Source organism: Acinonyx jubatus, chromosome A1, assembly GCF_027475565.1.
Source record: "Acinonyx jubatus isolate Ajub_Pintada_27869175 chromosome A1, VMU_Ajub_asm_v1.0, whole genome shotgun sequence".
NCBI classification, from domain to species: Eukaryota; Metazoa; Chordata; class Mammalia; order Carnivora; family Felidae; genus Acinonyx; species Acinonyx jubatus.
Genome location: NC_069380.1, coordinates 88,867,723 through 88,895,295, shown reverse-complemented (window position 1 = coordinate 88,895,295; position 27,573 = coordinate 88,867,723). Strand labels below are relative to the sequence as shown.

Genomic DNA, 27,573 nt, shown 5'->3' with positions numbered 1-27,573 from the left:
GATAACACATGTGAGTTTTTATGTATGCTAGAAAAAGTCCTTTAAAATCAGATGACAATGAGCATTTGCCAAGACTGTCCAGTTTTTAAAGTAGGCATTTTCTACTTAATCCTTAATATGTAATTTTGTCTCTATAACAGAAAAGTCTTGTTCCTCGTAACTGTCAAGAAGTAAGTGTGTAAAAAAGTAAGTGAAGTATTATGCCCGTGTTACTTTATAAATTCTAGTTTATGTTCTTTAGAGGAACCAAGTACCTAAGGGAACATGAAGTGAAATATATTTAGAATAAAGCTTTTTGGGTTCTAGGTAACATGTATATACGGAGAATTCCCAATTTGGGGTGTTATTTAGGTATTCACATTTTAATTGATTTTAGAATAAGCTTTCACGGGCACCTGGGTGGCTCAGTTGGTTAAGTGTCCCTCTCTAGGTTTCGGTGAGTTCCAGCTGCATGTGGGGGCTATAGACTGACAGTGCGGAACTACTTGGGGAATTCTCTCTCCCTCTCTCTCTGCCCCCCCCCCCAATATCTCTCAAAATATAAATAAACATTAAAAAATAAGCTTTCACAAGTACTGTAAAGACAACTTTAGTAAACATTCTGTGTTAGAAGAATCATACAGAAGATAGTTTTTACTAGAATTTTGTGAGAGGTTGAGAAACATTTCTCTAATTTCTTCCAAATAAAAAACATAAAATGTTCAAAGTGGATTGCTCTCCAAATAACTCTAACTGACCAGTCTGTAGGAACTGGGAAAACTAGTGGATTACAAGGTGGATTGTGAACCAGTTTTCTGTGGTTTCTTTAGCAACATTAACATTTTTAATCAAGTAAGTAAGGAGATGTCCGTTTTTAAAAATTTTCTTGAACTGCAACCCTCAGATCACTCTAATATTCAAAAGCTGTTCAATTATTTTGGGCCTGTCATAAGAAATTTTGCTCACTACACTAGTGTGACTCTGCAGAGGCGGGCAGGCTCAAAAGTTCTGAGGCCATCCCAGCACTCACTTTGAGTAAGCTGCAGGCCCCAAGGAGCCCATCAGCACAGCCGTGTCTTAGTTTTTGTCGTATCCACCAGTCCTTCAGCCCTGTGAGTTCCGTGTCTACCCTGCATGGCAAACCCACCTGTAGTATCTATTTTGCAATTTTACGTAATTCTTGAAAACCTGGTCTGTTAAAGACTGAAAAGGAATGATGGCATGACCAAAGCTTTCCTTTTAATACTCCTGCTGATGGAGGTGGCTGGTTCTCAGGGCAGTGACATAGGTGTGAGGGGTATATGCTCAACACTGTGAGCTTTGTGAGTTAGCAGAACCTTCTCCCCTCGTTGATGCGATGCTTGTTAGTGGTAACTTTGAACAGGCCTGATAGTGGGAGCCCTATGTCCATTTTGGTGAATCAGAGTTGTTCTTAATGTACATTTCTTGGTCACCATACTCATCAATACTCATTTGAAATTTCTTCTTGTCAGACATTATGCTAAGATTGGAAATACAGATTTATCATCCCTGGTCTCTGACTTCAAGTTGCTCTTTGGTCATTATAATCCAATGTAACATGTGCTAAAGGTACACCAGGCATGGAGGGAGCAAATCTCTGTGTACATGAGCCTATAAAGTTTTCTAGAGGGGACCTTAGAGCTAGTTTTGAAGGACTAAGAACTTACTTCCCAGGTGAATAATAGCTACAATAAAACCCTCTGTGAAAGGTGCATAGTTATGAATAGAATGGATTTAGAACATGTGGGTCTTTCAGTGGGAAGTGCACTAGGGAGTGGCTGGGACACAGTAGATGCCTTTGGAACCTTGAGCCGTAGGTGGTGAACTTAACTCTGTAGGTGGTGATAAAGAGCCACAGAAGGATTTTTAAGACCTTTGTTAATGTTTATTTTTGAGAGAGAGAGAGCAAGCAGAGGAGGGGCCGAGAGAGACACACAGAACCTGAAGCAGGCGCAGGGCTCAAACTCACAAACCTTGGGATCATGACCCGAGCCGAAGTTGGACACTTAACTGACTGAGCCATCCAGGTGCCTCTAGAAGGGTTTTAAATAGGAGCAGCATTACCAGGCTTATGTTTTAGAAAGGCTGCTGTAGTAGTGCTATGGAGGGTGGATTAAAACAGTAAAACTAGGGGCGCCTGGGTGGCTCAGTCGGTTAAGCGTCCGACTTCGACTCAGGTCATGATCTCGCAGTTCGTGAGTTTGAGCGCCGCATTGGGCTCTGTGCTGACAGCCTGGAGCCTGCTTCAAATTCTATGTCTCCCTCCCTCTGCTCCTCCCCTGTTCATCCTCTGTCTCTCCTTCAAAAATAAATAAAAACATTTAAAAAATTAAAAAAAAAAACAGTAAAACTAGTTAACTGGCTTCTGCTGTGGTCTGTAAGCTGAGGATGGCTTGCGGGGCAGTAAGAGAAGAGAAGAAAGAAAGGAGAATTTGAAATGTTCAGGAAATAGAATTAGGAAGAACCGTGATTTATCCCTCCTCATTTGTGGGTGAAAAGCAAGTTTTGTTCAGTCACTCCTTACTTTCATTAGACAAACCCTGACTCCATGTAAGAGACGTGTTTGCCTCAAAAGCAACCTGTTTTTTTTTCCTTTACTGACCTCACCGAAACATTTAGGCAAAGAATTTTGTTTCTCAAGCTACGCTTTACTACATTTTGCATTATTTTTCATGCAGATTTTAGTCTGCAAAATAGATCCAGTGTGTCTCTCTGCTGAACAATTAATTAGTAGGCATTTAAAGATACTTTAAGGACCACGTGGGTGGCTCAGTCCATTGAGCGTCCTACTTCAGCTCGGGCCATGATCTCACGGTTCATGGGTTCATGGGTTCACGGGTCCTGCGTCGGTTGGGCTGACTGCTGACAGCTCAGAGCCTGGATCCTGCATCAGATTCTGTGTCTCCTTCTCTCTCTGCCCTCCCCTGCTCGTGCTGTCTCTCTCTCTCTGTCTCTCTCTCTCTCAAAAATAAACATTAAAAAAAAATTTTTTTAAGGTACTTTAATACAGCAACACATAACAAATGGAAGGAATCCAAAAATTCCAAACCCAAGTAAGTATCCCCTCACACCGAGGATTAGACCTGTGTTCAGTCTGGTAGCCTCTGGCCACACGTGCCTTTTGAGTACTTGAAACATGGCTTGTGTGACTGGAACTAAAATGTTTTTCTGTTAAATGAAACCCTATTGTGATAGGACCAAATTTCCCTGTATCTGACACATTGTGTAAGATATGAAACCACTGTATTGTGTTAGACATAAACACTTCACCAGTTGATGTCAAAGAACTGTTTCTGCCCTATTTTACTAACCAAAGTAACACTAAGATGTGTTTGAGTTCTTTATGCTGGCAACAGGAGTTACTGTGCCTGTGTAAATCATTAGTAATTGAGATCCCTTTGTTCATTTTAATATAAATTATTTTTCTGGTTTAAAAACTATGGTCAAATTACTAAATTTAAAGTCAGTAGTGATATAGATAGAAGTGAGTGAGTCCCAATAAAGACTAGAAAATGTGTCATTGAATTTCATGATTAATGACAATTGCAATTTACTGCACCAGAGGAAAAGGAAAAACCTCTGTTAAAGAGAGAGGTAATAAAGTGAACATTAAGATACATTTTCTTCAAATACTTACTGAATTCAGTGTTCTGTTAACAGTCAAAAAAGAATAATAGATGAAATTAATCACCTGAAATGAAAGTCCCACAGAAAGGTGTTTTTCGTTTTTTTCTAACTATAATAGGATATGCGCTTGTAGATTTGGCCAGCTATAAAAGGGCTTGTATTCTTCCACAGGAAAAGAATTTTTTAATGGAGATATGGTATAAAAATATATTTGTTTGGAAATTTTGTTAGAAAATGACAATATTTTACAAAAATGAAATATGTTCAGTTACGCCAACAGTTACCTATAGAATACAAGATTTTCCTAATAAAGATCAATTGGTTCAATATTTGAAAAGTTGAAAGTACTTACTAGCTTTAGAGGAGTTTTGTGATATAAAAGGCACTAACCAGTTAATACTTACTGTATGCTATTTCTTAACGGACTTCCAAATTTACCAAGAAATGGGAATTCTCGGCCTAAAATCAAACTTACAGCCTAGATATTTTTGCATCTTTTACATCCGCCAAAATTTTTCTTCTAGATACGAAGAAAAATTGTTTCTGTCACTACAGATGGTACTCTAGCTATGTTAGGTTAAAAATCTGGGTTTATCGGAATTTTTTTTATGAGCCTTGATTTCCTTTATTGTGTTTCACCTTATGCTTATTGAAATTTCCGAAACAGACTGAAAAGTGTCATAGCTGATAAGTGTATACAATTTCAAATCAAAGAACCATCACCAGTTAGGACTATTCAGAGAGATAGAAGACAATTTAATGATCTTGTCTTCTTTTACTAATAGTAGCTCATTGGTTGAATTATGAAGAAATTTTAACAATGGCTTACAGTTATTTTAATACCAATTTAAAGTTATCTTGCAATGAAAGGAATGCTTGCCAAATATTCAGTAATCAAAAGCAAACCATATCAGTATGATACACATTTTTCTCACCAGTATCAAGCTGCATATGAGTGAACAAAAATTGAAACTCCAAGGAAAGAGTATTTGTGACCTTCACAGACGGATACAAAAAATTTATGTTGTATCATGATACAAGCCAAGAATGCTGATTTTTGTACATTTTCTAACAAATTTTAATCATAATCACATTTTGTAAGTTGGCCACTAAAACTACAAGAAAAATTTGGAACAATTTGTTGGTATCTTGGTAAGTTTAGGGTTGCTTTTCAAGAACAACTAGGCAGAAGATCAACAAGGAAATAGCATACATGAACAACACTATAAAACAAGTAGACCTAACAGACATGTATAGAACACTCTACCTAACTATATCAGAATGTGCATTCTCCTCAAGTCCACACATGGAACATTCTCCAGTAGACCATAGGTGATGCCATAAGACAAGTCAATAAGCTTAATTGAAATTGTACAAAGTATGTCCCCTGATCATAATGAAGTGAAACTAGAAAGAAAGTTGGGAAAGTTGAAAATATGTGGAAGTTTAAAGTACACTCCTAAATACCAATGGGCCAAAGGAAAAAATTGGAAGAAAGGTCATAATAAGGACTGGAACAGAAAATAATGAAATAGAGAATAGAAAATAGATCAACAAACACAAAAGTTGATTGGAAAGATCAGCAAAATTGATGACCAAATGGGATTCATCTAAAAAATGCAAGGTTGGCTTAATATCCACACTTAATGTAATATACTTCATCAAGTAGTATAAAGGGCAATACGACAGGATCATTTCATTAGGCACAGAAAAATTCTATAACCTTTAATTTAAAAACAACAACAGAATATCAAAGAGGAATGGAAGAGAACTTCCTCAGCTGGATAAAGCGCTTTTACAAAGAACTCAAAATGGACAACCTACTTAATGGTGAGAGAGTGAAGGCTCTCCCCCTAAGATCAGAAAAAAGACAAGATGTTTACTCTTGCCACTTCTATTCAACATTATGCCAGATGCTCTAGCCAGGGAAATTAGGCAAAAAAAAGAAAGTAATAAAATCTGAGAGGAAGAAGTAAAACTATATCTGTAGATGATATGTTCTTGTATATAGAAAACTCCAGGTAATCCACATACCAAAAACCTATTAGAACTAATAAATGAATTCAGCAAGGTTAATGGAAACAAGATCAATATACAAAAATCATTGTATTTCAATTCACTAGCAATGAACAAAAATAAAATTAAGAAAGCAATTGCATTACAATAACAATAAACAATTAAATGCTTGAGAAGAAATTTAGTGAAAGAAGTGGAAGACTGGTACATTGGAAATTATAAAACATTGAAAGAAGACCTAATTAAGTGTTAAGACTTTTCATGTTCATGGACTGAAACACTTACTACTATTGAAATGGTGATGCTCCCCAAACTGATCTAAAGATTCAGTGTAGTCCCTATCAAAATTACAGCTGGCTTTTTGTTTGTTGCAGAAATTGTCAAGCTGATCTTAAAATTCATGGAAATCTAAGGAACTCCAAATAGCCAAACAATATTGAAAAAGAACAAAGTTGGAAGACTCAAACTTCCTGAGTTCAAATGTATTACAAAGCTACAATAATCAAGAAGTGTGGTATTGGCCTAAGGATAGCATATAGATCAATGGAATTGAATTGAGAGGCCAGAAATAAACTCTTAACATCTATGGTCAATTGATCTGTGACAAAAGTGCCAAGACACCTAAGTAGGGAAAGGATTAGTGTCCATAAGCAGAAGAATGAAGCTGGACCTCATTCTCACACCACGTACAAAAAGTAAAAGGAATAAAAAAAAATCTAAGAGCTAAAACTATAAAATCCCCTAGGAAAAAACATGGTATAAATCTTCATGACCTTGGGTTGAGCAATAGTTTCTTGGGTAAGACATCTTAAAGTGCAAGCAACTGAAGGGAGGAAAACAGATAATTAGACTTCATCAGAATGAAAAACTTCTGTGCATCAAAGGAAAAGAATGTGGAACAACAGCCCACAGAATGGGAGAAAATATTTATAAACCATGTATCTGATGAGTCTGGTCTCCAGAATATATAAAGAACTCTTACAACTCAACGATGGAAAAACAACCCAATTTAAAAATGGGTAAAGGAGGGGTGCCTGGGTGGCTCAGTCGGTTAAGCGTCTGGCTTCAGCTCAGGTCATGATCTCACAGTTTGTGGGTTCAAGCCCCATGTCGGGCTCTGTAATGACAGCTCGGAGCCTGGAGCCTGCTTTGGATTCTGTGTCTCCCTCTCTCTCTGCACCTCCCCCAATCACACACGCTCTCTGTCTCTCTCATAAATAAAATAAAAACATTAAAAAAGTTTTTTTTTTTTTTAAATGAGTAAAGGATTTGAATAGACATTCTCCAAGAAGACTGAGTTTCTTTTTGGAGTGATAAAAATATTCTGAAATTAGATAGTAGTGATGGTTTCACAATACTGTGAATAGTCTAAAAAGCCTTTGAATTATATACTTCAAAAGGGTGAGTTTTATGGGATTTCAATTATTTGAGATTCACTCATGTTAATGCATGTAGTTGTAATAGCTGCAGTGTGATATTGCCATTGTATGAATATTCCAAATTCTACCCTTCTCTGCAGGTATCTTTGCGTTGTTTCTAGTTTTCTTTCTCCTTCCCCCAACCCTTAAAAACATTCTGGTCTGAACATTCTGGTAGGTGCCACTGTGTGCTAGCTTCTCTAGAAGGTTGGAATTGCTAGGTGTTGGGGGCATGAATGTGATTTTTCCTAGATATGCTCATTCCTGTCCAAAGTGTTTCTGCTTACTCTCCAATCAGAAGTTTATGAGATTTTTCCCATTGTTCCACAACTTTACCAATGCTTGTTTTTCTCCGACTTCGTTTTTGGCAATCTGGTGGGTATAATGGTATTTCATTGTGTTTCTGTTTATCTTTCCTTTATTAATAACAGACATATTTTTGCTATTTCAGGTTCCTCTTATGATTTTATGCCTATTGAGGACTTTGTCCTTTTCTGGTTAATTCACAGTTCTTTATGTACACAGGATGCTTACCCTTCATCGGTTAATGTGTCTTGCATAATTCCTCGGTTGTCTTTTAAATTTTTCTTAACTTTGTATTTTGAAATATTTTTCGGTTTTCAGAATGATGAACTGATTTTCTTGTGTCATCAAAATGTTACCAAACAGGCTATTTTTTTTTCTCTCTGTTTCAAAAACACACAGTTTAAACATATTTGATTAATGCCATCCATTGCACTTATTACCATTACTGACGTTCAGATTACCCCATTTTTGGCCAGTGAGAGATTTATTCAGACTGTTCCCTGTGTCTTTTTGGCACCATCCTGGTCGTCTTCAGTAGCTTACTTCTATTCTGGTATGAAAAGATGTTCTAGGTTCTGGAACAAGCCATTTCTCCAAAGACTCCTGGCTCCTTCAGTGAGAAATGGTGTCTAGAGGCCACAATCCAGGTGTGAGGATTCTCATTTCTACTGGATTTGTGAGTTTCTAGAAATTTTCAGGGGACAGAGATAAGAGTTTTTTTTTTTTCTCTGAAGATAAAACACACCAGGTATTTATAATTGTACTTTCGGTTCAAATGTTGAGCCCTAAAGTTTTACTGAACCTTAATAATCTTATATCGGCACCTTCTTTCCACTTTGCCAGAAATCTCAAGTTTCTTCAATAACACTCAGGTAATTAATCATTCGTCATATCACAGAATATGCAGATGATAGCCTCAATATAGCAACACCACCACCAAGAAAAACTTGATTGTTTTTACTGTTCTCATTCTTGGGGTGTTACTCCCCCCCCCACCCTGAATGTAGAGTTAAATTACTGTATTTTCATGTTACTTGGAATAGTTTATTTATTTATTTATTTATTTTTTACTAATCTATATGCCCAACGTGAGGCTCAAACTCATGAACCTGAGATCAAGAGTCATATGCTCTACAGACTGAGACACCCAGGTGCCCTGGAATACTCTTTGGGGATTATACCACCATGAGAAATAAAGTTAGGTTTGTTCCTCTTTTTTTTATAATTTCAATTTTTAGAGTGCTTTAAAATTTTTTATTTGGTCTTTTAGAATCATGTAAAATATTTATATAGTTACCAAGTCAAATGGGCAAAAGATTTTTAAAAAATTTTTTAGTGTTAATTTATTTTTGAGAGAGAGAGAGAGACACACACAGAATGCCAGCGGGGAAAGGGCAGAGAGAGAGGGAGACACAGAATCCAAAGCAGGCTCTAGGCTCTGAGCTGTCAGCACCAAGCCTGATGCGGGGCTCAAACTCATGAACATTGAGATCATGACCTGAGCCAAAGTCAGACACTTAACCGACTGAGTCACCCAGGTGCCCCACAAAATAGGATATTTAAGGAAATCTAGCCTTCTGCCATATTCCTTCTTTCCCTGGGATTATGGTTGGTATCTTCCCAGGAATCTGCAGGGTGGAGGAAGCTAGCTATTGCTGTTAGGCTTGGGGTTTCAAGTGTAATTCATGAACTCCCTCTTCCAGGGAGTTTTGTGATTTCCCCTCCAGTGTTTGCCTGGGAAGGCTCCAGAGATGGAAGGTAGCAGGGTCATCTCAGGACGGGGTCCTTTCCTGAACCCCCAAGCCCCCTGTCAGTTCCAAAATGCTCCTGTAGTAGAATGGTGTTTTCCAGTAATCCCCTTGAATAATTTAATCTAGAGCATTAATTGAGGAACATATGTAATGTCCCCAGAAATTGGCTTGTGGTCATTTCAGGTCAGGTCATGTCCCCACTGCTTTCTTCACCAGAGATTCATAATGATTCATCTAATTATTGGTTCATTTTTGTCCAGACCAGAGCCTTACACAAAGACTCAGAACCCTTGAGAATCTTGGGGGCAATGGTGTTGATTAGAGATTTAAATTTAATCTGGATCCCAGTGGCTGCCTCCCCTCTTCTAGGTTGATGTGTAAACTTGTCAAAATACAGCCACTCCCCGCCCCCCCCCATTTAAAGCCCTGAATGTCCTTGTCAAAATAGGAACAGAAAAAAAGCCAGATCCATGTTTTCATATAAAATACGTACAAGTGGATTCGATTGTCCACAGTGGGTTGATAGTCAAGCCAGGGAGAACCCTTCCCAGAAAGCATGAAGCAGAATTATATTTTTCCTGGAGTTATAATTTATCAATCAAAAAGGAGTTTTCAGGGAAGTTTCCCTCAAGACAGACATCAATATTCAGGCTCTGGGCACCTTCCCACAACACTGGGGATCAGTCCAGGAATGGTGGGTCTTCTGGTAGAATGGAAGGACCCAAAGTCACTAAATTATTTCAGTAATAAATTACCAGAAACCTAGAGAAAAACCAAACATGACATAGTCTTCCCTTAGTCCTGCTCCATTCCAGGAAAGAAAGCTGTCAGAGGGAAGATAACAAAACTTTCAAATATTAGCAACAAATGGCTAGATTTGGAGGGTTCTCACTGATTTCCAAGGATTAGATAATTCCCATGCTTCATTAACAATTGTGGAGTGTAACAGGTGGGGGGAAAATCCATTTTAACTAACTCTAATACTTGCCCAATCCCCATCACCTTTAATTGGTGGCTCTGAGTCACCTGCCAAATGTCAGTAGTGTCTTTCACACACATGCACGCACCCTCACATAATCTGGGGCATGGTGTACCTCCTGAGGCATAGGGACCATCCCACCTGCAGGCCCCTTTAGCACCATCACTTACAGCAGGGGGAGGAACAGGCTTTGGTATCAAGGCAAGAAGAAATCAGCCTCAAAGCTGCTCTTATCCATGTTTATTGAGAGAGTAGGGGAAGGAAGGCTGGATGTTCAGGGCTGGGCAGCAGGTCCCCAGCCTACAGATGGCAGCATCATCCCCAGGCAGAGATACTCCAGCCTCCGCTCAGCCAAGGTACATCAGGGACCCCTGGAAAGGAGAAGCCAAGTTTGAGTGTGCTCTCCTCCATCCCACTGCCACTGGGCACTTGAGGGCACAGATGTGACTCTGGACAGAGTTCCCAACAGGGTTATACCTTACCCCCAAGGGCCCTCAGCAGCCCCCTTGCCATTCGTATGTGGTCAACTTGGTTCCCACCCAAGGACATCCTGTTTCTGGGGGCCAGCAATGAGTATTCCCTGACATGGGGCTGGGATGCCTTTGTGGCATTTTGAGGAGCAGATCGTTCCACTCTGGGAGGATGGCTGGGGAGGACTGCCTTCACAGGGAGGGTGCACAGGGTGCCCACATTACCAGCAGAGACTTCACAGCTCCCACGGCCTCAGGGCCCAGCTCGGCCACACACTTCCTGGAACCCTCAATGAGATGTTCCACTGGGATCCCCAGGATGGTCAGGATGAACTTCAGGGGGCTGAAGCCTTTGAGAAGGGGGTTGGCCATGGCCCCTGCCCCAGCCAGAGCTGCTGTCTCAGTTATGTCTTCTGCCCCAGCCAGGGCCTCTGCCCCAGCCTCCACAGCAGGGTTGAGGTCGGTCAGAGCTGAGGCCACAGGCTTGACCATTGTGTCCATGAAGAAAGTGGCAGCTGCAAACACAAGTAGAGAAGAGCCCTCTGTCTGGACTGGGCCTCTATGGAGACCTGCCAAGGGCCTGTCTCCTCCAGGTTGTGCATGCTCCCCTAACCACCCACTGACAGCTACCCTGTCTGAGTTGGGGGAGGCCCAGCCCTGAGGAGTCCTCTGCTGGTTGGGAGAGGCAGTCATGTAAGCAGATCGCTGTGGCCCAGCAAGCAAGCAGCTGGACAGCGGGACATACAAGGTGGCTCGAGGGTGGAGGGAGGTGAAGAAAGCTCTGAGTAGGATCCAAGACAGGCTTCCCAGATGAGGGGACACCTGGGCTGTGCCTTGAAGGAAGAAGCAGAGAGCAGATGGGTAGTCCTCGACCAGGGCCAGCACTGGCATTGGCCAAGGCTTGGACAGCCTGGTGTTGGGTGAAGAGAAGAAAACAGGAATGGTGGGAATAGGAAAGGAAGTCTGAGGGCTGGGGCAGGCAGACCCCAGAGGACCTTGAAGTCCCAGGAAGGAGCAGGACATCCTGCCCAGAGGGACGAAGAGCCCAGGAGGTGGTAAGCAGAGGAGTGGCCTGGTGCCCAAGGCAGGGGCAACAGGGGACCCGACCAGAGCCTCTGCCAAGGCCCCATAGAGAAGAGCTGGGAACTAAGTCCTGCAGGCACTCACCAGGATGACTGAACAGAGCCACACAGAGCACCAGGAAGGTGGCCGTGAGCTCCATGGTGGACTGGGCTCAGTGGCTGCTCCTGGGAACAGAGACAGGCCTCGCTGTGATTCATATACCCTGTCCTCACCCCTCTCCCAGGCTGGGGCCTTACCCCCCTCATCCTCCTGAGAAATGTGTTGTTTGCTCAGCTAGTAGAGCCCCAGCCAACTTCCTCCTCAGCCTGGTGGGCCCTGGGAGACCCATGCCCTGCTACACACCCAGGGCCCAAGGACTTCCTGTTGGCAGGGCCCCTGGACCAGAGGGCTGGGCTCTTCATTGAGAGCAGGAATGTAGGCTATGCTTTGTGCGCACAAGGCCCACCCAGGATGTTGCCTTTGCAGAGAGCTCTCTGTTCTGACCCCATCTGGTCTTCCAGCACTGCTGTGGGCCCTGTTGAGGAAGGGGCAAGTCCTTCCTCCTGCTGCCAGACCATGGAAATAGCATGCAGTGGGGGTCCTCTTAGCTCTTCTGGTCCTGGAGAGGCAGAGAGGAAAGTCCAAGCCCACCCAGGTCAGACCTCATTCCTGGCCACCTCCCTGGTGAGGCCACAGCCAGCTACCAGTGAGAACACAAGGACCTGGGACAGTTTTCCAACTCTGCCATCAGTCTCCATACTAAGAGTTTCTTTAAAAGTCCTTACACATCTGTCACTACAGAATATGACAATGGAGGATTAGCAGAACATATTTAGCCCCATGACACAGGCTCATTGGTGGGGAGATCTGAGTTTTCACGGAGTGTCATAGAATACCACCCCCCCACCCCCCACTTTGGTTACAAGAGGATTTTGACCTTTGCAGCCTGGCGGGTCTCCAGCCACTCCTGAGCTCCCACGGCAGGCACTTTGCACCCTCTGCCTGCAGACAGCACAGGATTTATTAAGTAGCTGTGACCAGTGCGTGAACATTTGTGTGGTCTTCACACAATTCTTACACTTTGTCTTGATTGTCTGGGGGTGCTTTGCATTATCATTCTCAGTGTGGAACTAATTGCAATAGAATATACATTTCCAACTTGTAAAAATTCACCTTCGGGGGATTTTTCCAAAGGGTTCCTGCTCTTGAGGCAAGGACAAGACCCAACAAGAGAGTGGGATCCAGCAGGGTAGGAGTAGGGGTAGGATCCAGCAGGGTAGGGGCTCCTGGGTGGCTCAGTCGGTTAAGCGTCCGACTTCGGCTCAGGTCATGATCTCACAGGTTGTGGTTCAAGCCCCATGTCGGGTTCTGGGCTGACAGCTCAGAGCCTGGAGCCTGCTTCGGATTCTGTGTCTTCCTCTCTCTGTGCCCCTCCCCGACTCACACTCTGTCTCTCTCTCAAAAATAAATAAACATTAAAAAAATCGAAGAAAGAAATAAACAGGAGATGCGGTTCATCCCTGCTTGGGACTGGAAGGAAGGCTTAGCAGTCACAGGACCACCTAACTTGTCAGATTCAGGCAGCGAAAGGACCCCAGACCCACTGGGGTCTTGGGGGTGGGTGGGGGCAATGTGGAGACAGGGAGAAGGGCAAGGTCAGGCTCTGTTCCTTGTGAACTTGAGCCATGACTTCCAAGTGGCATCTGGTTGTGGGGAATGCAGATGGGGCTGCCCTCTTGTTGGTCAAGCCCTGCATGTGGTGCATAGCTGGCTTCACCCAGACTCCATGGCTTGTGGTCACAGTGCACCCCTTGTCCACAGAGCTTGGACAGCACAACCAAACACAATTCCAAATAAGAACCAGAACAGGGCAGGATTCTGAGTTAGTGGGTCCTCAGGGCTGACTTAATTACCGACCCATTTCACGGTTCTGGGACCGCACCCCGACAGCAGTCCTGACCTCATGAAGCAAAGGACGCAAAGTGACCCTGTCATTGATGGCAGGGGTCGGGAGGTGGCGATGCTCTCCACTCCTGGTCACCTACACCTTTAGCTGTCAGGGTGGGTTTACAGAAGAAAAGGATGGACCAGGTTTCCTGCAGGGGTGGGATCCCGAGCCAAGCACCACAGCCCCAGTGACCACAGCTCCTGCCAGCTGGTCCATGGCCCCTCACAGCTGATGGTCCTGCTCATTTGGTGGGTCCACTGTTCTTCCTCTTTTGTCCAGGTGGCTGTGCTTTAGCCAGTGCTGGTCCTCTCTGCCCCGTGGCTCTTCTCTCTCTTAGGTACGGGCCATGGAAGCGGCCCCTCAGCCCTGCAGTCTAGGCTCTGGGCTCTGACCCAGCTTCAGGCCTCTGTGGTTTGGGGCCAAAAGGACTCCGGGGTTTTATTCTTCTCCACCATTGCTCCCTTGGGGGTTCCAAAGGGATAGCCAGAGCAAGGCAAAATTCCCTGAGTTCTTGGCCAAAACCCATCTAATGGAACTGCAATCCCAACATTGGCCTCACCAGGGACAGATGGCTCTTCATTGAGCCTTATCTGACTTTTTTAAATGCACTAAATGAGCAGGGCCCAACAAGAGAAGGCCGACTGTAAGAGTTGACCCAGAATTACGGAACCAGGGATCTGAACTTTTGTGACCTTCCTCCCCAGAGCCAAGCCACAGTCACTCTGTTCCCAGCTGGGCTTCCATCTTTGCATCTGGTGCCCAGGGCAAGTGCCCCCACAAATATTCATTGCATCTGAGATAAGAGGTAGCAATGAAAGTATTGCATGAAGTCACATTTAACATTTTTGTATATATTTTTTCTGATATCAAACACAAGTGCCTTTTATTTTTGTGTAATGTTTATTTTTTTTGAGAGAGAGAGAGCACGCACACTAGTGGGGGAGGGGCAGAGAGAGATGGGGACAGAGCATCTAACGTAGTCTCTATGCTGACAGCATTCAAACTCATGAACTGTGAGATCATGACCTGAACCAAAGTCGGACACTTAACTGTGCCACCCAGGCACCCTGAGTGCCTTGTATTTTTACTTGCTAAGTTTTGTCTACTAGTCTTGCTGATTCTTCCCATGGATGTCTTCACTGGGGTCATCTACAGGATGGGGACATTTACAGAGACACACCCATGTCAAGAACTGTGTCTTCCTGCTCCATTCAGGTGAGGGGGTCCCAGTGGCTGCCCTATGCTGGGAATTCCATCCAGGGAATCACCTCCTCCTGGGTTGTGTGTGTCCCTTTGTTTCCTTCAATTTCCCCAGAGGATCAAGGTCAACTTCAGGCTCCAGCCAGGATGGGGCTTGGGTAGTCACCAGCTGTGTGTGTGTGTGGAGGGGTGTATGTGGGGGTAGGGGACTTGGGGCTTCAGCTGCTCTGCTCATAGGATTATCCCTGTTTCCATCCATTGCCCAGACTCCCTGTTCTGAGCCCTTTGTGGGGTGGTGTCTGCACAGACCGTGGGGTTTCCCTTCCTTGGCACTGCCAATCCCTCTACCTACCACCCCCTCATCCTGGAAATGATTGTTCTATTGTTTGTCTAATAAGGTTTAAATAATTATTATTGAGGGGCACCTGGGTGGCTTAGTCGGTTAAGTGTACACTTTGGCTCAGGTTATGATCTTACAGTCTGTGGGTTCGAGCCCATGTTGGGCTTTATGCTGACGGCTCAGGGCCTGGAGCCTGCTTCGGATTCTGTGTCTCCCTCTCTCTCTCTGCCCCTCCCCTGCTCATGCTCTCTCTCTCAAAAATGAATAAATATATTTAAAAATTAAAAAAAATTATTATTGAGATGAGACTCATATAACATAAAATTAACCATTTCAAAGTGAACAATGTTGTGCCACCGTAACCTCTATCTAGTTCCAAGACATTTTTATCCCCTTGAAAGGAAACCCCATACCCACTAAGTAGCCCTTTCCCATTCCTGCTCCCTCTCTGGCTCTGGCCAAACCCTCAGTCCATGGCCTGTCTCTATGAATTTGCTTATTCTGGGTATCTCCTATCTATGTAATCATACAACGTACGACATAGCATAATATTTTTAGGTTCATCCATGTTGTAGCCTGTGTGGTGCTTCGTTCCTTTTTATGGCCAGCTATTCTATTGTATGGACATACCACAATTTGCTTGCCCACTTATCCACTGATGAGAGCTGTTTCCACTTTTTGGTTATTGTGAATAGTGCTGCTGTGAGCATGTGTATGCAAGTATTTATTTGAGTACCTGTTTTCACTTCTTCTGGTAGATACCCAGGAATGGAAACCTGATTCCTATGGTTATTCTATGTTTAACCTATTGAGAAACCTCCAAAACTGTTTTCTATAGGAGCTGTACTGTTTTATGTGAGGTTTCCAATGTTTCCATTCTCACCAACGCTTGTTTTCTGGTCTTTGTTTTGCTATTATAACCATCCTAGTGTGTGTGAAATTGTACCTTAATTATGTTTTTATTTGCATTTCCCTAATGACTGATGGACATTTGCATATCTTCCTTGGAGAAGTTTTTACTCAAGTCCTTTGCCCGTTTTTAAACTGGGTTCTTTGTCTTTTTGTTGTGAGCTGTAAGAGTTCTTTATATATTCTGCATACTGGACCCTTATCAGATAAATAGTTTGCAAACATTTTCTCTAATTCTGTAAGTTGTTTTTTCACTTTCTTTTTTTGTTTGTGGTTTTTTTTTTTACTTTCTTGATAGTGTTCTTTGGTGCACAGTTTTCAATTTGATATCAAATTTACCTATTTTTTTCTTTTCTTGCTTGTGCTTTTGTTGTCATATCTAAAAATTCATTGCCAAAGCCAAGATTTGGTCATGAATATTTATCCTTATATTTTCTTCTAAGAGTTTTGTGTTTTTTGCTATTACATTTAGGTTATTGGTCAATTCAATTTTGAGTTACATTAAAAAAATTGTAATGTTTATTTATTTTTGAGAGTGAGAGAAACAGAATGTGAGCAGGGGAGGGGCAGAAAGAGAGACACAGAATCTGAAGCAGGCTCCAGGCTCTGAGCTGTCAGCACAGAGCCCGATGTGGGGCTTGAACCCATGAACTGTGAGATCATGACTTGAGTTGAAGTCAGACGCTTAATTGACTGAGCCATCCAGGTGCTCCTGAGTTACATTTTGTATATGGTGTGAGGTAGGGATTCATCTGCATTCTTTTGCATGTGGGTATCCCATTCATCCATTTTTTATCATTCAGAAATTTCTTGGCTTGTTTGTCATTTTATGACCATTTTTTTTGTCTTTGTGGGTTTACAACTTGAAACAATTATTATTAGTCTATTTTTAGTAGAAATTTGGGAGAGAGTAAAGTAAATGCATGTGCTTAATGGAAATCATAAGATTTAAATTTGCAAATGTCTCTGATGTCTTCCTACCTGCTTCATTCTCCTGGTGTCTCACTAATGGGAGCAAAACCTCATTTTTTCTGACCACTGTCAAGTCAAGCACAGAGAAAGCAAGCCCCAAGTTTTCTCAAACAAATAATGACTAAAATTGTTTTGAAATTTTCAACGATTTATTGATAAAAGACAATTCACCCTTTGGGGGAAAAATTACCAGTGTTTACAAAGTTCTATAGATGACAGAAATCCCTTGTGGGATTTGAGAGGCCTCAGGGGTCAAGCCCCTTTCTTGTTAATCTCCCTCTGTGCAAATCTAATTCTAGAAATTAATCCTACAGACATAAACAGATATGCCAACAAAAATGCCTTGTGACAACGTCCGTGACAATTACTTATAAAAGGAAGCAGGCCTGCAGTGTGCTTTTTGTGTGTTCCCCAGGACTTTCGCCTTGGTGTGTGGGTGTCTTCTTCCATAAATTAAAAAAATACATGTATATATTTCATGACTACATTGATGAATCCAGGCTGGATCCATTATACATATAATTATTATTATATTATTTTTTTATTCAAAGAGAAACTAAAATTAAAACCTTCTTGTGGTCTTAAGTACATCACTGGCACTTGGCTTTGGGCCTCCTGTATGTACATGGTGGAGAAACCATCTGCCATTAGTGGAAGTAACTGGAGACAACCCATTGTCACAGAAACTGTGGGCTGTCTTCATAATGTCACTGCCAAAAATAAGGAAAATATTCTTATTTGGACTGAGGTGGAGTGCTTGGGGGGGTCACCTGCCCCTCTGCACCGCCCCCGGCAGTGATGCTGCTCATGTGCCCTGGTGTTGCTTGAGCACATGTGGCCTGGTCCATGGTCACTGCGCTGTAAGGGCAGGCACCAGGGCCCAGCTCAGGGTCCAGCTCTGCTCCTGACAATCAAGGTTTCAGGGTTCTTATCAAGTCCAATTCACGGTTACTGCCAGGTTGGGGTGCAGAGGGGTAGATGATCCTCCACACACCAGGCCCAGTCCAGATGAGGGACATTTTCCTGTGTCATTTTTTTAAAAGATTTTTTAAAATGTTTATTTATTTTTGAGGGAGAGAGACAGAGAATGAGTGGAGGAGGGGCAGACAGAGAGGGAGACACAGAATCTGAAGCAGGCTCCAGGCTCTGAGCTGTCAGCACAGAGCCCAATGTGGGGCTCAAACTCATGAACCACAAGATCATGACCTGAGCCAAAGTCAGACACTTAACCAACTGAACCACGCAAGCGCCCCTCCTGTGTCATTTTGTTTAAAGTTTATTTATTTTGAGAGAGACAGAGACAGTGTGAGCAGGGGAGGGGCAAAGAGACAGGGAGAGACAGAATCCCAAGCAGGCTCTATGCTGTCAGCAGGGAGCCCGACACAGGGCAAGATCCCACAAACCATGAGATCCTGACCTGAGTGGAAAGCAAGAGTCTGACGCTTAACCAACTGAGCCACCTGGACACCCCTCCTGAGTCATTTTTGAGAGGGGCACTTTTTGTGGCATTATGGAGAGGGCCACCCTGGTCCTATTCTTTATGCTAGGAGAGCTTAGAATGGACACCTAGTTGTGTTTGCTTTGTTGGCCTCATCTGCCTCCAAGTACGCCTCATTACAGAGGCAGCTACCTATTTCTCCAAAGTGGCTGACCAAGCACAGCCCCATGTGACTGGAGGGAATTGGCACTGGCCCAGGGCCGAGACCCCCGCAAGCCAGGACCCCATCCAGAATTCTGCACTGGAGACCCCAGAAGTGCTGGGGGTGATCAGTGTGGGACCTTGGGACTTGACCTGTGGACACCTTCCCCTGTGCTGACAGGACTAGAAAAAGTTGACTACAGGGAAAGAACAGAGAGAAACCAGAGGCTGGAGCAAGTAGGGGCATGCAATCTGTGGGCTTCCAGCAGCCTGGCTTTTTGGCGGCATTCCAGTGGTCTCCCTTCATCCCCTTCCTGGAGTTCTTTATCTTTAAAGGACCCACCCCTCCTTCCTGCATAGTGGTCAGAGTACACCTGTTCCTGGTTTCCCATGAGCCTGAACAGTGATGGTAGGTCTCCTTCCAAGGAGATTTCCAACTCCAAAGATTTCCAACTCCAAAAATACATCCCCATAGCTACCCAGCAATGTGTGTGTCATTGTGTCCCCATTTCACCACTGAGGCCAAGAGACTGGTCTCAGGCCCCTAAATCATAGTGGTCAAGGCCAGGACTTTATTGAAGCCAGACTGACCCTTCACCTCACATAGGTTTTCAGAGCCCCCTGACTACCCCCAATCCCTAGGGAACCTTTGGCAGAAGGCAGTGGTGGGGGCAGCTGAGGGTGTGTCCAGAGCCTAGGTGGCCTGCATCGCGGGGGGTGCCTTTGCATTTGGCTCCTGATCCTGCTGCAACAATTCACCACATACTTAGTGGCTGAAACAACACACATTTATTTGCTCCCAGTCTGGAGGCTGGACTGAGCCAAAGTGTGGGCTCTGTCAGGGCCAGGCTCCCTCCAGAGGCTCTGTGGGCCTCTCCCAGCTTCTGGTGGCTGCCCAGATTCCTTGGTTTATAGTCGCACCACTCCAGTCTCTGTCTCTGTGGTCATGGAGCCTCTTCCTCGTGTGTGTGTGTGTGTGTGTGTGTGTGTGTGTGTGTGTGAAACCTCTCTGCCTCCCTCCCTCTTTCTTTCTTTCTTTCTTTCTTTCTTTCTTCTTTCTTTCTTTCAAGTTTATATTTATTTTGAGAGAGACAGAGACAGTGTGAGCAGGGGAGGGGTAGAGAAAGAGGAAGAGAGAGAATCCCAAGCAGGCTCAGCACTGTCAGCGCAGAGTCCGATGTGGGGCTCGAACTCACGAAACTGCGAGATCATGACCTAAGCTGAAACCAAGAATCCGACACTTAACCGCCTGAGCCACCCAGGTGCCCCTCTCTGCCTCCCTCTTTAAGATTACATACTATTGCTTGCATTCAGGGCTCACCAGATAATCCAGTCTCCTCATCTTCATTTCAAGCTAACTAACTTTGTAACATCTGCCAATACTCTTTTTCCCCATAACATTCAAAGGCTCAGGAGATAGGACCTGGGTAGTGCTGGGGTGCATGTCCACCTTCTGCCCCTGCCAGGAGCCTTCTGTCCCTGCCAGGCCAGTGGAGGGTGTCCAGAGGGTGTCACAGCCTAGCTGGCATGAGGAGAGTGTGCAGGGTGGGCGGCGGCCATCAGCATCCACCTGGGCCTCCCTGAGCCCGCTCTGGCACACACACCTGCCTCCTGCTGGCAGAAGGCTGAGTAGACACTGAGGTGTGCCTCCTGCGAATGACACGGTCAGGCTGTCCTGGGCAATGTTTGCAGGACATCCTTTGAGCCAAAACAAACATCAGCTGGTTTGCTCCTCCTGGAATGAAGTGCTGAAGGTGGACAAGAGCTTGGGCAGCCCCAGGGGTGTGGGTCAGTTACTGAGTTCAGGGCTACAGAAGGACCAAGAAATCCACCAGACCCCAGAGCCAGGGACTGGGCAGTGAGCCGGCTGCTTCTGCCTGGGCCATGGCTCTGACTTCAGCAAACAACAGGCTGGGGCCACTGAGTGCTGTGCCCTCCATCCCTGAGCGTCCCCATATTCTCTTCCCATCCCCTTTTTTGCCAGATCAGCATCTGGTCATGTTTGCTTTGCTGGCCTTGTCTGCCTCCAAGTGCAGAAACAGGTTTCCGAGTCCTGCCTGATAGCCTGGCTAAGTAAATTAAGCAACTTGGAGTGGATCATGATACCAATTCCACCTGTTGGGAGGTTGGCCACTCTGAGCAGGGGGCCCAGCCCTACCCCCCCCCACACTTGTGGGTGGCTGGAGCCCCCCGTTCTGGCTGGTGTCTTGATTACCATGCATCACCAGAGCTCACCAGGTTTCCAAGCCCACCTTTTGCTTTCTCTATGACAACTCACTGTGACGTGGTCCCCTTGTGGGCCACTCACATTTGGGGGCTGCTGAGGCCAGCACTGTGCAGTGTGACAGTTTGGGCTTCGGGGTGTGACTGTGAGGCTGCTCAAGCCTGAACTGCCTCTGTTTCCATCTCTGTGGCCTGTGCACACACTGCCTGGAAGCAGTACCCTTGGTGTCCTTCCTCATTCCTCATGAGCTCCTTTCCCATGGAAGAATGGGCAAGTTCCTGAGAGGTTCCTGGATCCTGGGACTGCCCCCCATCCCAGCTGTAGCCTGGTCTCAGAGATCCCCCAGAGGGCATGGCCTCCCTGTTTCCTTGCAGGGAGTCCTCCTGGGCCGGGGCCACCACACCAGACAACAGATGATCCCCACTCTTCTGTCCTGAGTCATCACCATGAGGGGACAGGCAGGGACGGCCAGGGCTTTTTGGGGGACCGAGAGGCAGCCAACCCAGTGGAGCCTCAGAGTGGCTTTACCAGAAGCAGGCTGGGGGCAGGGCCAGAACAGGAGGGCTGCTGGCCTCACCTGCGGGGGAGAAGGGCTGCAGTGTCCCACCCAGGAATCACACCACGAATCTATGCCATCACCCCACCTCGGGCTCCTTCCTCTTCTTCACAGCTTGGTCATCTGGGGCCCTGGGGCCCTGAGGCTCTGGGCAGTATTCCTGCTTCCATGGGGCCTTTGCTTGGGTCAATATTGATCTGGCTTCTTCAAGTACTTCCTTCTGCTTCTTCCCAGAGCCCTGCTGCAGGGAGGGTGGGGAGGTTCGGCAGCCGGCCACAGGGTTTTTGCTGTGTGGGCTTGAGGCATGAGCAAAAGTGACAGAGAAGCTGGCCTGCATGGCTTAAGCAAAGACTGAAATTCCAGTTTCTAAGTAGCTGTCTTCCCCAGGCCTGCAGCCACCAGCCCTGTGAGGTTCCCTGGGATCTGCTGCTCTGAGCGGCTATGCTGACCACAGCAGCTGTGGCTGAGCCATGCCCTGGATACCTAGGCCCCATTTTCCTGTTTCAGCCCGGGCCAGAGTGAGCCTCAGCAATCAGGGAAGCATCCACCGGAGGGGCTGCTGGTGGTGGCTCCCTAAATGGAACGGTATGGGGTGAGGGCGCAGATAGTACCACACTCATGAGTCAGAAGAAATGTAGCCCTGAGAACATCAGCCATCTGTCTGAGGTCCTGGGCCAGTTGGTGGGTCTGCACGGTCTCCTGGACCCCTTCCCACAGCAGGTGCCCCTCGGAGCAGCCACCCGCCAAGTGAGGGGTGAGAGTTGGATCGGACCCCAAGGGGTGTCCCAGCCCAAACTCTGGACCAGGACCCCACCAATATGGAGAGGTACTCACTGCCATCCCAAAGTAAGGCTGGCTCGAAGCTGATTCAACAAGCTTGAGACCCAAGGGTTTAATAGCAATCCCCTCTGCTACTCCCACTCCTCAGAGGCCGTGGAGGGACCAGGATACCTGGCTGTGCCCATGGGAAGGGCAGCTGGGAAAAGGAGCTGCCTCCTTCCAGGGGGCCATGCCCAGCCGCCCCACTGCACTAGCTCTGATGGACTTGTGGCAGGGTCCAGAGCAGTGCAGAGATGTCACCCCTGGAGCCATAGCCACTTGGCTAACTGGAGACCGTGTCCCACAGAGGGCAGTTGAGGCCTTCAGAGATCCTGCCCCACTTTCCAAATCCCTCCGTTCTCCTTCTGCAGCCATCCATCTTCAGGATTACCCCCACCCCAACATCTGGTTTATGGCAAACTTTGCTACCTCCAGTCCAGGGTCTAATCGTGGGGTTTCCATCTCTCCCGGCAAATGTTGGCTCCATAAGGGCCACTGTGCACTCCCCTGTGGCCTAGCCCAGCACAGGACAGACTTGATTGCTGGGTCAGTTTCTCCTGAGCTTGGGAAAAGCATATACACAGGGGGTGTCTGCTGACTTCCAGATCTCCCCAATTCCGTTTCGTGCAAGAGACGCATCTTCCCCTATTACCGTCACTTTGACCCCAATTCTTCTCAGAACAGACTTCCCACCTCCCCTGCCTGTTCTTTTCACAGAAGGCCCACCCCACCTGCAAGTCTGCTTGCTTCTAGTGCCGGCTCTCCTCGCCCTGTTGAACTTTTCCTTCTCCCTCTGGGCCTTGGCACTTTGCGAGGCCTGAGGAAGCCAGGAAGACCCCCGGGGTGTGGGTCAGGGTCTGTGTCCCATCCTGCCCTTGTCCTCCAGGCCTGCCCCAGCCCTTTGGCTCCAGGACTGAGAATGCCTTGGGTCTCAGGTGATGGGGGTACAGCAGATCTGGTAACCCACTTTTGTAGAAGATCATGTAAGAAAAGGGTTTTTTTTCCCCCTGCATATCCAATGTGGATAAAAACCCAGCTCACAGCTGAGCTCTCTTCTGCTTCTGTGTCTCCCAGAGCTATTCTCTCTTCCTTCTCAGAGCCTAGCCTCTGGTGAAGCCTGGTGCCAGCCTCCCCCACCAAGCCCTTGCCCTGCTCCCAGAAGGCACCACTCTGCTCCTTTAGGAGCATAGGGGCACCTGGGTGGCTCAGCCAGTTAAACATGTGACTCTTGATTTCGGCTCAGGTCATGATCTCATGGTTCGTGTGTTCGAGTCCTGTGTCCAGCATGGAGTCTGCTTGGGATTCTCTCTCTCTTCCTCTCCCTCTGCCCCGCCTCTGCTCACACTCTGTCCCCCTCAAAATAAATAAATACACTTAAAAAAAAAGAGGCTAAGGGTAAGTCAGAGCACATCACCCCTTTATCAAAACTTTCCTCTGGCCTTAAAATAAGAAACCACATCCTAATTTTGGGCTCCCAGGCCCACTGGGATGGGCCCTGCTGGCCTCTCCTCCTCCCATCCCCTCGACCCTTCTTTCTTCTGACCTGAGCCTTCACTGCCAATCTTCCTCCCGTGAAGAGCTCTGCCCACATGTCACTCCTTAAAGCAGGGAGTATGGCCTGTGAATTCTGTGGGGACTGGGACTCTGCCATGTCCTGTTGCCCATGATGATGTGTGGCACCCTGGGTGTGGGTCCCTTGGCCTGCAGTGGCCATGTCAGAATGGAATCATTAGCATCAAGGGACACTCCAGTGTGCCCTTGGCCTGATGCCCCCTAAAGAAGAGGAGTTGAGGCTGATAGCAGTGTGGGGCGGGGATGGAGGGGGAGGTGGAGTGAGGGACCCAAAGGCAGAACACACTGACGGGACACCCCCAACAGTTCCCTTGTGGCTGAGTTCTCATTCACACCTGGAGACCTGTTGTGGGGAGTGGGGCTGGGCTGGGACCTTGGGACACTGAGTGCAGCCTGAGCATCCAACCCAGGTAGGAGCAGAGGATCCCAGGAGAATGAGCACAATCCTGTGGGGAACTGGGAGTGTGGTGGTTTCTAGCACATGTAGGTGTGCTTGGGGCTGGGCAACCAGGTAGGCGTCCTGATGGCTGACAGCTGGGTTGAGGCATCTCTCCAGGGAACAGTGGCTAAATCCACCTGTTGGGAAAATGAATAAAGTTTTACGCCATAAGATGGCCAATGAGACTAAAACAAGCTTTGGTCTGTAGCTTAGAGACCCCTCCTCCGGTTCTTCTTCCTTTGTTTGCTGTGCGTGTGAAAACCCCCACAGATATGGAAGCTGAAAACTATAAATTACCTTCCCGCTCACATTTGGGGCTCAGATCTTTGGAGAAACATCTCCTCTGAGCCCGCTGGTGTTAAATAAATCTCTGATCCACCAAGATCTCCAAGTGTCGCTTGGTTTTTCCTCCAGCATTCCAGCTTGGTTCCATAACATATTTGGTTCCCTGACTGGGAAACCCAACTGCGCTGGCCTGTTGTTGCCACCAGTTTGGGAGAATGGCTAGGTGGTGATGGAACAGGGGATCGCAAGGGAGAAGGTGTGCCCTGCCTGAATTTCGGCAGTCTCCCGCTCAGTCGCCTTAGGCCGGCCCCGCTCTGCTGTTCCCGCCGGACTGGAGGAGAATTGGCAGGTGAGGACCTGGACCCGACATCAGAACCGGTAAGGCTGGGGCCCAATCTAGTCAGGCCCACTCGCAAGAGTGGAAGAGGGATCTGATCACTCCCTGGAGACCTCAGAGGTCTCACAGGTAGGAATTCTATGGGAGGGAATGTAATAACCTCTGGTGTGTATGTGAATGTGGATGTGCGACTTAGTCTAGCTTGCCTATCTAGTTCGGTTCTGTGGCTCCATTGGCAGGCACCCTTAAGGTCCCCAAAAGCCCATGGAGTCTGAGTGGGCCCATCTGAGATTCCATGGTGAATGGCACACGGTCTATGGCGGCATCAGAACAGTTTCCGATCGTAAGTCACAAAGCTGAGACTGCTATGGCTGTCACCTAAGTTCCTTTGGGACATGGCCAGATGGGCATCTGACTGGTCTCCTCATTAGAGGGGGCACCCCCCTATCCCTCTGTCTGTCTTTGTGACTCCACCTCATGGGAACATTATGGGGTTGGGACAGAGCAAAAAAAGGGGTTGCTTGGAGACTATGGAATTAAGATAACCCCCAGCACGTTAAGGACCCTATGTGAGTTAGAATGGCCCACTTTTGGTGTAGGAGGGCCCTCTGAGGGAACCTTGGATATCTCAATGGTCCGCTGCATCTGGCATGTTGTCTCCGGAGACCCAGGTCACCCTGATCAATTTCCATACATCCTCCTGGCTTGAAATTGCCTGAAATCCTCTGCCTTGGGTGTGATTCATCCATAACAAGCAGAGTCAGACAAAGGTTTTAGTGGCCTTATCCGGAAACTCAAAGAAGCAACCCACCACTCCCCTAGTGTTTGCAGGAGACCCAGGGGGAAGATCCTGTCTTTCTGCCACCTTATGACTCACTGGGCTCCCTACCCCCTGCCCCTAAGCTTGAAACTCCTCCCCTGTCTGACTCTCCTCCTCCTCCACCGCTGCCACTACCACCGTGGCCCATCTCTCCTCCCCTCCTGACCCAGAAAACCCTCCCCCACAAGGACCAGTGGCCAGATTGTGCCCTCGGCCAGGTTCAGACACTCTCCAGATGCTGGTCCACATCCACCGGTACCAAGAGGCTCTCCTCCGCAGGGATCAGAGCAGGGGCTGAGAAGCCCATGAATATGCCCAGCAGCAAGGGGATTCCCCCAGGGATTATTATGAAAGGCTATGTGAAGCTTATACCATTTGCTCCAGAGGCACAAGAGAGCCACGGCAAAAGGACGGGGAAGGTCTAGCTGCCAAAAGTGGGGAGGCCCAGAACCTCCTTAGCAGTGGGTCAGTGAGCCTACTGCAAGGAGAAAGGACATTAAAAGAATAAATGTCACAACCAGGGAAAGTCCCAGAAACCCAACCAACATCAGGAGGAACCTCAAGAAGGGGACCTTACTGGTCTGGCTGAAATAGAATCAGACTGAAGGGGACACTCTTCCTCTGCCTAATAGATGTGAGGGATTCTCCCTCATTTCCCAGGTTAACAGCTATAATTGGAGCCAACTGTGGTTAGTCTACCTCGGGATGGGGACTTTAAGGAATGTTCCCAAGCAGTTGCTTAAACTCCATTTGTTTTGGGGAAATTTCCAGTCTCCTCTGGCCTGATATGGACTCCATATTTCCACTTTGGTGGAAAAAACATGGCATCTGCTCCTCTGAGATAAGGTTTTGAATTAGGTTTTCCTTCTCTGCCTTCTACTGGCACCTTGCCTCTTCTGCCTTCCCCTCCCCCTGCTGTTTCTGCACCAACTTGGTTGTGGTGTCCATAACTGATTCCTATACCCTCCTCAGTGCCTCACCACCATTGGCTCTTCCTCCCATCCTCAAGGTCAAGGAGTAAATTGCACTCCCTTGGACATCTAGGTTTTTTTCAAATAGAATGAATTGCTAAAGCTTTGATTACTGAACATAGCTTTGTGTTTTTAACTTCTTATTGCAGAGAAATTAAGGCTATTTGGACCTATTGGAAAACATCCTTTGTACTTAATTGGTTTGTGAATTTAACATCTAAAAAAAATCTGGTGTAAACACCTCTCAGTTGGTTACTAAGTCCTCAACTGAAGACTAGGGTTTCCTAAGAGTTAAAGTTAAGCTCTAGAGTTAAAATTCTGCTAAGTGTATTTAAGACTGATGGAAATAAGGAAAGCAACCCTGTATGTAGGAAAGTAAGAGGTGTGTAAAAAAGATATAAGGTATGGAAATAACATTTTTGTTGAGGGTAGAAGAAAGTAATTTTGTCCTAAATGAGACTGGTTATTTGGAGAGAAATGGCTTTGGGACAAAGTTTGGAGGCAAAGGAAAGTTGTATAAGGTTCATGAAGGGAAATCTTTGGAAAAGAATTTTATGTGTGCTCAGAGGGACTAAGGTTGAGATGAATGGAATTTTAAAAGTACACTGGTATAAGGTTGAATTCTGCTTTTCTCTCTGCTCAAAGACAAAGTTTTCTTGGACTGTTGATCTGCTCTTGATAAAACAATTCAAACAAGGTTTGTCTTCTGGGAAAATCAAAGTTTTAGGTTTCATCTATCAGCTCTTTGATTACTTGGTTAAAACTTCTCAATGTTAAAGGAGCTAGGTTTTTGTAACAACTATATAATGCTATATATTCACCTTTAGGATCTTTTATTGCCACCTTGGTTGAATAAATAAAGTTTTAAGATTTGTAATGATCTATAATCTTATTTAGGATGTACTTATAACTT

At 46.0% G+C, this 27,573-nt stretch overlaps 1 protein-coding gene across 1 annotated transcript; it reads right to left on the bottom strand.

The window, feature by feature from the left end:
* Positions 1-10,325: 10,325 nt before the first annotated feature.
* SCGB3A1 (secretoglobin family 3A member 1) lies at positions 10,326-11,889 on the bottom strand. The gene is made up of 3 exons (XM_027077015.2): positions 11,735-11,889; positions 10,793-11,082; positions 10,326-10,468 (listed from the first exon to the last, which is right to left on the bottom strand). Exons 1-3 carry the CDS (start codon positions 11,787-11,789, stop codon positions 10,445-10,447), a joined length of 369 nt encoding a protein of 122 aa, XP_026932816.1. The 5' UTR covers positions 11,790-11,889; the 3' UTR covers positions 10,326-10,444.
* Between the last annotated feature and the right edge of the window lie 15,684 nt (positions 11,890-27,573).

Excerpts from the sequence above, each read along its gene's own strand:
- SCGB3A1 (XM_027077015.2), bottom strand. The coding sequence starts at position 11,789 with ATGGAGCTCACGGCCACCTTCCTGGTGCTCTGTGTGGCTCTGTTCAGT. Across the intron at positions 11,083-11,734 it reads GGCTCTGTTCAGTCATCCTG|CTGCCACTTTCTTCATGGAC; the intron begins GTGAGTGCCTGC and ends TTGTGTTTGCAG. Across the intron at positions 10,469-10,792 it reads GAGCTGTGAAGTCTCTGCTG|GGGTCCCTGATGTACCTTGG; the intron begins GTAATGTGGGCA and ends TCTCCTTTCCAG.